We start from the raw sequence: 10,661 nt of genomic DNA, 5'->3' as shown, positions 1-10,661 counted from the left end.
AGTGCTTTCAGAAATCCAGTCAGGTACCTAAATACTTCAGAAAAATCTGTTTTCTAAATGCTGAAAACTAAGCATCAAAACTAGTAAAAACTCATTGAAAATCCATACCTTTGAACCCTCCAGCCATCCCGCAAACCAGCAGAAACCTGCCTTAATCCAAATGCAAGGGTATTGAAACACTTTAACACTACACTGCTATCACTTTCTCCTGTATTCTTATCAGATGCATATTTACACAGATCTTTCAGAAACTTCAAAATTAGTACACATATTTCTTCCTAAGAACAAATCGGTGGTACAAAATTATTTCCTTACTTTTGGGAGCGAAGCTCTCGATCCTGAACTTTGCGTGGTCATTGTCAAAACTGTAGTGATACCCAGTGCGACTCTAGCTGGAGCAGCATCCATGTTGATCCAGAAAGAAACCCAGGACAAAATGACAATCAGCAGGCTAGGAATGTACATCTGGATTAAATAGTATCCCATCTGACGCTCCAAATGAAACTTGACTTCAATGCATGTAAACTTTCCTAGAACATGAAATTACTTTCATAAATGCTTTTTGTACATTTTTATCTTGTTTTCTGAACATAAGTTAGATGAATGGCCAGTTTCCTAACCTAACACTGTAAGCAGCTCCTGATACACAAATGCGAGCCAGACATTTGTTGCACGCTAGCTTGCGAGACGCATGGGACCCCTGACTCACATGAACTGAGAAAATTAATATTAGCACGGTTGTTTCACTTCTGAAAAATACAATGTAATGTTTCTTTTCTCAAATTTTAATAAGACTTTACTTTAGTCAAATATAATGTTTAGTATTAAAAGGGGACAGCATTTTTCTCTTTTAATTACGTGAGATTAAGCAAATGTACTTAAACAGACAAATTGTAAACAATTAGTCTTACAGTCCTATGGTAGATCACACCCCTTCTCCTTCTGGTCATGTCATTTGCCTGTGTCTGTGGAATGTTTCTCACAGCAAAATCAACTCAAAGCCCGCTTTGAATTTCGCTCCAGGAAACCCACAACCATCTCTTGCGGGAGGTGAGTGATTCTTCAAACAACAAATAGCTGCTCCACAAGGCTGGCAGAGGACAGTTTAGGATTGCCTAACAGGGGAGCTAGCCGTGCAGTGGCGGATGAAGAGTCCCGAGTTACAACAGTTCATCAGCTACTAATCCAATCACTCTGTGCTGCTCTCCAAATTACTGTGTATCCTGACTGTGGTTTAGGTACTGTGAAGGCTCTCACTCGGGGCAGACTAATCCAAGTACAAAAATGTCTGTCCTTCCTGAGATGTCATGCTAATGGTTTCAAAGGGCCCCTTTCGTCCTGGTTGATCAAATGCTTGAAGATGCATTTTTTCATCCTTTTTCATCCTTTCAGATGAAATTAGATTTTTTGCTCCTTTTTGTGATGCATGCATATTTTTTTGCTATTCTAGAAAGCTGAATGGCAGGGTGCGAGAGTTGGCATAAAGGACAATGCAGAGATTGTTTGGCAGAGAGGAGGGGAGAAGAAATGAATAATATCTTTTGGCAGGACAGAAGCTCAGATATGAGTGCCCTGACCTGTTGAGTTGCCTGACCTGTGGATAGCAACTGATCCTGACCGGTCTGCCCATACAGAAGGGGACTCAAAAAGTGTGGGTGGCCATGGGTGGCAGCAATGGCATTAGAATAGCCCAATCTGCCACATGCTCTGGCCAGATTCCTGCAGTGCAACCTGGACAGAGCGCCTTGCAGTGTGGGTGGGAGGAGAAGGCTGAATAATACAGCTTTTATCCACATTTGAATTTCACAACCTGAGGGATCCATGAAGGAGCATGCTACAGAGAAGACAGCAATGTGGGTGCCTGTAGGCAAAGTTTTCTTTTGCTTGAATACTGCTTTTCAGTTCCCCTGGCCAGGATACACACTTTTAACTTTTGGTTATTAGACATTCATTTTGTTTAACTATATGTAATGGGAGCTATTAATTGACATTTTTATCTTTGTGGGGAATCTTCATGGGTATACAAGGAAGCTATTGCTCATGCTCTGCCCCCTCTCTTACTTTCAGTGTTTGACCCTGCAAAATGGTTATCTGACAGTAATTAGAAAAGCAGATGAACTCACTTATTCAAAGTTGGAGTTATGTGCTGTGAAATGGCTAAACTTTGTATCAGGCAAATTACAAATGGGTAAGCTCTGTCTATTGGAATTTATTCTCGATTACCCCCTTTAAGTGTGAGAAAAGATGAGAAGTCATAGCAGTCCCCCTTTCCACGGGTCTTGGACTGTGGAATCACAAAGTTTTCCTTCCTTGGCACTTTAAGCCCCAAAATGAGAAGCTGTATTTGTAAAAATGAAAAACAATAATTTTCTCTTCATAAGGAATGAATGTGACTTATTTTTGGCAGAGGCAGAACCTCTCATGTGTTATTTCACAGAATGAAACAAATGTATTTGATGCAACCAGATTGGCTCTTATGCTGAAATGATGAAAAAGCTATTTTAGATGAGAGGGATTATATCTAATCCCAGAAAGCACCCAGCAAAGCATTCTCTAAATGCTGTATCTATTAAATAAACTTCAAGCAGCTAAATCCAAATTTTAAGAGAGTTCTCTCTGCTCTGTAAATCTAAAGACAGAAAACACAGCATTTGAAACTTCAAAATAGCAAATATAGGAAAAAGATTACAGTATTAAGCAAACATTTAATTTCCAACATTTCAGGTCTGTACACTCCGATCAGCAATGAAAGCATTGTCTTTTCAAATACTACATTTCATAGGTTAGACTACACATAAAAGCTGGTGAAAATTTGTTATTTTTCCCCATTGGCACTTTGATATGCTGAAGAAATAAATCAAGTTCAGAAAAATCAGTACTTTAAAAGTACTGAATCAATATTTAAGAAAATATTCAGTTGGTTAAACAAAGTTTCATTTTAAGGAAATCAAAACAACTGGATTTTTTAAACAGTTTTTAAAGATTTTAAATTCCTTAATGATTTTAAGGATATTAGAATATGTATATTAGAATATCTTTAATGAAATTAAAGGAAATTTGGAAACAAAATCTTTCAAACAAACAAAAATAAAAGGGAGAAAATTTCATTTTTTAAGATTTAAAAATAAAAGTAGCTGAATCAAATTTTAATTTCAATTTTTTTTTCATTTTTCCCATCTTTTCCCTTTACAAATTGACAACAGATACCACTAGAGCAATTAATAGAAAAAAATAGAATAATGCTCACCAGTGTTGTAATGTTTTGTGCAATAACCAAGTTCTTTATCTTCTTTCAAAATAAACTGTGGCAAGGTTAAACCCTCTGCAACTTGCACAGGACCATCACTTAACCACTCAAATATCAGATCATTCATAGTGTAGCCAACTACAATAAAGAAATCAGAGTTTGTTAGATGGTAACTGACTGGAAAACATCAAAAGCAAATATTATTATGTCTGAGAAGCATATCTTTTATTGCAATACATGTTATCTCAGTTATGTTTTTAAGCTGTCTAATTAACAACAGCACTATTGCTGTTAGTTACCAGTTACTGTTACTGCACTATTACCCTATTAAGAGCAACAAGTAACACCATTATGTTCTGAAATACTGCCCTGGTTTGCCACTAAAAAATAACTTTGCTGGCCCATCAAAGATACTGTTTACAACTGAAATGACATTTCTCTCTGCCTATGTATCAGCCTGCATTTTGCTTTATTTTCATCATTCTTCGGTGATGCAGTTGGTGGACACCAACAAAACAAGGATTACTAGACTGCAGAAAGCTGGGCCCTTACCGAAAAGAAAACTGAAGCTTTTGTAAACCTGTGAACCTACCACCGAGAGGCGCGGAGCGGAAAGAGAGAGGCTTCAACTCACTGAAGTCTCTTTTTGACTGCAATGGCTACATATTTATGGGTAAATTAAACAAGCTGTGTGCTGACACACTTAAACGAGGTACAGCCACGCGGTGCGGATGAGTGTGTGCCGGTACCCAGGTCCATGCCTTGGCCCTATTTAGCTTACTAGCCCAAGCGTACCTACAGGACTTCTGCTTCATCAGGTATGTTGCTTCCATTTTTCAAAAGACCATAGCATGTCTTGATCAGACATAGCTAACCCCTGGCTGTTTACTAACTGGTCTTACTTTCCTGAGATTTGATTTCTTCTGCACAGCATCGCTGTGGTTATCCCCGGAGGAGATGCAGCCCTGATGGGTGAGGTGATGTGCCCCGGGAAGGGGAAAGGGAAGGGAGCAGGAACAGCACAGAGACAGGGGACCCGCACAGTACAGCGGTGGACAGTTGAAGCACCGTTCCTCCGTGATTTTCCCTTACAAAATAGGAATATTGAGTCTCACCACACAAATACGACAATGTAGATACTGTCTAACCACCGAATGTTACGGTAAAATCTTGTTCTTCGCGAGATAAAGCAATTGGACACTCACAGCTCTCTAGCTGCATTGTACATGTCTGTACATCCATAGGAAAATTCTTCAAGTCCATGGGACAGGATAAGGTTAAAGTAAGCCTAAAATTGGAAGGGGAAAAAAAAAAGAAGCTATTGTTAGAAATCTACAGGTTTTATCCAAAGCTCCATATTTAGAGTTTAAAGGATCAAAACCAAATCTTAACGTCTCAGAGGCTGGACTTACTCTCCCCCCCGAGCTTTTAAGGACATAAGAGCTGTGAAGACAGAGCGGGTAAGCAAACCAGGCACTCGCTGGCTGCATTGGCTGAGCAGAACAGGGACAGAGAAGACAACATCAAGATAGCAAGAAATGCTCTCCACTAATGCACCAGTGAATGTTTTATGTATAATACTGAACCCAGATAATGCAAAAGCTGAAATGACTGGTCATGGGACTCATATTTTTAAGCTTTGTTTTGGAAAAGCAAAGGAAGGAAACAACAACCACGGGGTTTTTTCAACAGAGAGTGCTTTTATTGTGTATGAAGCCCATTTCCAACCCTTCATTCTTACTGTTTAGTCATTAAAAGAAAGAAAAAAACACCATACAGTAAAAGCTAGAATTACATAGCATTAAAAGATAAAGAGTGCAGACAGAAAAAAGTAAGCCTAAAGGAACATTATCATACAAACTAAATTTCTCTTTTAATTTTTAAGTTGTTATTGTCCCAGATAAGGCATAATTTTACTTGGATGGGAATATTCTTAATGTTTCTTTCTTTCTTCTTTTTTTTTTTTTAGTTGTTTACTTTTTCTCATTTGATTGAAATCTGTTTCAAGACTTCTCCTCTGCTTTATTTCTGTTCTTGTATGTGTGGGGAGAAGAAACAATTTTTAACAAACCAAGATACTGGGATGACATAATTACAAACAACTAGCTGCTTTGAAAAACAGAAGAATTGTTAAGATTTTGGGTTAAGTCATATAAAAAAAAAGAGTACATTTTTAGTTCATATTACCTTCAGCACAAAAACCACTTTGACACAAAAAAGGCAATTAAACCAAAACCTCTGCACCCATTTACCATCAAGGATGAGAACTAGATTGTCTGATTTGAAGGTACACTGAAACATTAACACAGTACAATGGGAATAACTTTTTAATTATGCCAGTGACCCCATGGGCCAGCTGCTAATCTTGAATGTATGTTGTCTCACAGACAAATGCAATCCGTATGGAGAAATACCTTACTAAGCTCTGTCTCCCATGGTGATTTTGTGCTTATCACCACATACAGCTGATTCAAGCTCTTTCAGTCTATTTCTTCAGCTTTTTGGGATGTCCTGACTGGGCCTTCTAGTCCTACTGCCCTGCCATCAAATCACTATAAGAAGATGATATTTAGGTAACTGAGATAAAAATTATCTCAGCCTGACCAAAAATCCCATTCAACATCTCTGCTTTCCCCTACTCATGGGCTACCTAGAGAAAGTCACATTATTTTCCTCTTGACAGAGTCTTCAGTGTACAAGATGATAATATCAGGAAATTAGAGAGAGGTTGTCTGTGGCAGTGAAGTGCACTGAGATGAAGAAAAGCCCCCAGTAGCCCTCCTCAACACTGCCATACTGAATAAACTCCCTTTTAACCTTTGGGAGCAAATAGCATAAGCATTAAAAAAAAAAAATCGGTCATCTAGAGAAAAAAGTATATCTAGTAGACATATAAATGTCATTGAAAATCTGCCCTTTACTCATTTAAATATTTTAAGTGCCCTGCAAACGTTAACTAGTCTCATTTTTACTAGGTAATTTCCTGGATTAAAGATTGAGCTATTTGAATTGCTAATCTCCAGTATTAACAAAAGACTGCTTCTGCCTTTTTTTCTGAAATGTTGATATATCAAACTCTCTTCCTTCTTTTCAGTCATCTTCTAAATATGGCTTAGACGTTTTAAGCTCATTTCAAACATGCCTTTACGCAAATGCAGCCTTTCTAAATATGTCATTTGTTTGTATTCATTGAAGTAGGCATGGCCTATCCACCCCTCTGTATGGATTGCATGCTGACTATGCTTTCTTCCCCCTTCATCCCTTTCTGCTCCCCAAAACCCTCAAAGGCTCTGGAGGTTTGACTATATACGTGGGCAGGGGGGGTCTCTTTTATTAGTCTAATATCAAACTCATGAGAAAGCGAATACATCCATTTGCAGCTTTCAAGCCTCCCAGGGGTAAATTGATCTATCTCCACCGGTATTAGGTAGATATATCAATTTTTCTTTTTCTAGAGGTGAGCTGAGAAAATGCTCATTATGTTGGTTCACACATGTTGGCTGACATCTCTTCTTTCTTTTCCTAACTAACAGTGTCTTTCATGAAGACTAAATTATTCTCTGCTCACCCTGACAAATGGAAAATAATTTCTATTCACTGTATTGATAAGGCTAGCTCGAGAGATTCCCTTATATCTTTACCTCTACTTGTTCATCTCAGCAGAGTAGCCATTCATAGTTAACATCTTTGCCTCTGTAATCCTTTTTACTAGGAGTAATGTAAGTGTTGAACCCAACGCATATTGCCTGGTATCGTCCACAGATCCACTGAGTTTCAACAAGATTACTACATGCTAAATGTTCAGCTGCTGGAGTCTGAAGTAGCTCCAGTGAAGTCCATGGTGGTGGGTCAATTCATAGCAATTGACTCTTTTTCAGTAAAAATATGATCCTGCAAGTGTTTCCAAACCCAGGTGCCATGTCACTACTTGTATGTTTACATTAGTAAGGAAACAGGCTCAGAAATTGAAAGTGTTAGGTAGATATAGCTACCCACACTGCCTATAATAACAGTGTCATTGACAGAAAATGTTTCAGAAGAGTGAATGTCTCACACTTGGCAAATTCAAGAAGGGCCTCTGGAGATTTGGTGCAAAGCGCAAGTTTAACCGGCAATTACATTGATGAATGCTTTAATCATTAATAAAACAGGAGAAACTGCAATAGAACAATTATTTTATTTTTCAGGCACCCTGCCACCAAGGCATTTGAGATGCATAAACAACAGATTTGGTGACGTAGCACCATAAAACACTGATGGGAGGAGTTTTATGAACAATATGTGTAAAGCTGAAAGGAGAAGAAGCTGACCAAGGACCTGATTTTGTCTTCAGTTACCTGAGCATCCTTTACCTCCTGTAACCGAGGTTGCACAGCTCGCTCAGGGAGAGCTCTGGGGTTGGTTATATTTTAGGATATATTATAGGAGACAGTCACACCTCCAGCACCCCAGCACTTCAGGCACAATGTCAGGGCCAGCAAGACGCACCGGAAGAGAGGCAAAGTTGCTCTCTCCTTTCCCTCCCTGCTCCCTCAGTCAAGGAAATATTGAGCCCTGGAATAGTGCAAATAGAGTGAGAACAGAACAAAATGCAGAATCAGAGCCAGAAAACAAAGAATGAGCAACTAGCCAGCACTGTGACAAAAATAATTAAAAAATAAATCAGTAATATTACTGAGCAATTCTGTGGCAGAGGCAGGGTTGTAATCCAAGTACTCCAGGGCATCGTTGCCTGTCTTAAACTTTGGACCCTCTTCCCTCATACACTAGGTGAATCCTTTTGAGCAGCATCTGCTGATACTTTAAATGCCTTCAAAGTGCAACAGGCACTGCTGGGATTTCTTCATTCAGCATTTCATTCAAACCCCCCTCTTTCATCCCCAGGTTTCACCAGAATGTCCTGAGAAATCATTCAGACTTGAGCTGTGGGTCTGTCTCTCTTCCCACCCCAGCTCAACATCTTTCACAACATGTTATTAATCAGAAATCCTCATGCCGGTGATCTTTAACACTTGAAAACATTGTTTTGCAACGTCAGTGTTTTCTCCAGTTGGAAGCAGACGTGCCCTCAGACAGACCAGCAGCAGAGCTCAGCACAGGCACTCCCGCTGCCCTAAACGTAGCAGCTGTAGCCAGCTATCATCCTCCAAGGAAAAGCCAGCGGAGGGGGGTGACACACATGTGCAGCCGAGGGAGCTCAGAGGTATTTACACTCAGTGCAATCAAGTCCTGAGCTTAGCGGTGGGACTGAGACACCGTGCTTCTTATTCACCCATGCCTGCCCTTGTCCTGTCTTTTCTCCGGCCCCGGACATACTTTCCCCATCTCCTCCTATGTCTGCCCACCTACCTATGTCTCTCCCAGAGACACCTACCCGACCCAGAGCCCAGCCTCTTGCCTCTGCATCCTAGTCTGTCCTCCTACACTTTCCCCCTCCCTTTCCTGTTGCCATCTCTTTTACCCCAGTTCCTGCCAAATCCCACCCCCACCTCCCTTTGGGGTATTAAGCCTTGAGGCCACTCCGCTCGTTGACACCTAATCCCCAAAGCAGCGCCTCTAGTGGAGGGTAAGGTCCTTTAATACAAAAAAATTCAATAGGAGTAAAATGTTTGTAAACAGATTATTCTGAAGATCATCTCCAATCTCTTTCTTTCTCTTAGAGGTTTTGAATGCTGATGCTCATCACCATCATGCCACTTCTCTGATAATCTCAGGCTACAAAAACACTTCAGCATGCTACACATACAGACTGCTTGTGAATGGTCTGCAGCACAAAACTGAAGTAAAGAACTGCTAGTATTAAACCCTTAGGGAATTGGGTTTACACATTACATAATCCAAGAATTTTTTTTTTATACATTTAAGAGTATATCTAATTTTAACTGGGATTTGACGTATTGCCTAATCTGCAGCAAACATTAAACCGCATTCTAACCCGCTTCTTCTTTATAAGCAGCTATCACGCCTTAGCCTGATGTGTTGCAACTCACCCAAAACTTCCCTTGATCTGAGTGATAACTCTCGCCCCGGAGGAGGACGCTGATCCCACAAGAGAAAGGCCCTGTGGATCACAATAAGAGGCGTCTGACAACAAGGGGAATATAATTTTTGTTAATTATCCTGCAGTAGGGCGATTTGTGAGTGGGCTACAGAACAACAGCCTCTTCACACAGTTTTTTCTAATGAGAAATAAGTAGGGTCAGTCTTACTAAGTATAGAAGTACTGTTGGAAATTTAAATAGTCCTGGAGATAAGAGTACAAGTCCCTTCTGTCTCCAAAAAAATGCATGATTATCTCCTCATAAGCATGAATAGCAACAAATGCCTCACCATGAGTGGGCACGGTATCAAAAATAACATTTTTTTCTATTCTTATCCCTTCATTCTTTCAAGCTACACCCATCTGCAGCACAGCAGTTGGAACAGGAGACTTCACAACCCAGGATTTTATGCTGCAAATACCAGAACACAAGTAGTATATACATTGTCACTGCTAACATTGACTATGTGCCATTTTTATGAGAAGTCTTATACCTGTGCAAAACCCACTGTATTGGGTTTAGTGGGACAAGTGGGATTTTTTTTTTTCAGTATTGCCAATTCTAAAGACGCTATCATAAATTGCAACATTTCTGGTATTTTTCTTAAAGCTCCAAGCTGACAATAAAGGTAAAAATATTCTTAGCAGTACATTTTTCTTTGGAAGAAATTCCTGATCCTTACAGCTGCTGAAATAACATTAAAATATTACCTTAGCACAAGCAGACAAAGTTCTCCATTAAACTGGCAGAGGAGATGGAGTTGCACAGCAACCATGACAACATCGCATGACACAGGAGCAAATGCCATTCAGACTAGTGGCACTGAAACAGGGAGAAGAATCTAAAATCTCCTTATATTCCTCCCAGCCCCCTCTCTTGGGTTATCTGTGCCTGAAAGAAGGACACGCACACTGTTCACATATCAGAAGACCAAAAAAAAAAAAAAATCCCAGTGACATTCTTCTTTTAAAGGGCTTTTCATTTTGTAGTCCATCTCATTATTTTTTCAGGGACCTGACTCATCGTTTTGAATGTCAATTCTGGTAATTTCTACAGTCTACAGGCTTTGTCCTGTTAAATGGAACAGTCAAACTGTCTGCTTTTTCCCTTATTTTTGAGGAGTCCTGGAATTCCTCTCTAATATTTGTCATGTTCTGCAGCTTCATTTCTGTCAGATGGGAACGGGCTGAAGTCGAGCTTAGAGGAGACGTGGAGCCTTCTCTGCTATGGTAAAATGCGAGATGTAGGCTGGAGTTTCACGTACTGCTGTTTATGAGCGTGTTCTCGCTCCCTCCAGTGCTTTGCTTTGCTTCATGTGCTGCTTAACAACACAGCAGCTGGCACGGGGTGGGGTGGTGGATTTCTCATTGCAG

General features: G+C 39.9%; 1 protein-coding gene across 1 annotated transcript in view; it reads right to left on the bottom strand.

The window, feature by feature from the left end:
• Positions 1-315: 315 nt before the first annotated feature.
• Positions 316-10,661, bottom strand: part of LOC104070598 (glycine receptor subunit alpha-2) — a gene marked incomplete at its 3' end in the record, with an annotated part of 46,748 nt that continues 36,402 nt past the window's right edge. Inside the window, exons 5-7 of the mRNA XM_009578612.1 lie at positions 4,453-4,535; positions 3,248-3,385; positions 316-530 (exon numbers count right to left, since the gene is read on the bottom strand). Of these exons, the coding sequence (XP_009576907.1) occupies positions 316-530; positions 3,248-3,385; positions 4,453-4,535 (436 nt within the window). The remainder of the gene's footprint in view (positions 531-3,247; positions 3,386-4,452; positions 4,536-10,661) is intronic.

Source organism: Fulmarus glacialis, unplaced genomic scaffold (assembly GCF_000690835.1).
Source record: "Fulmarus glacialis isolate BGI_N327 unplaced genomic scaffold, ASM69083v1 scaffold875, whole genome shotgun sequence".
In the NCBI taxonomy this organism is placed as follows: domain Eukaryota; kingdom Metazoa; phylum Chordata; class Aves; order Procellariiformes; family Procellariidae; genus Fulmarus; species Fulmarus glacialis.
The sequence above is the reverse complement of the archived record's forward strand: the minus strand, read 5'-3'. Positions and strand labels throughout refer to the sequence as shown.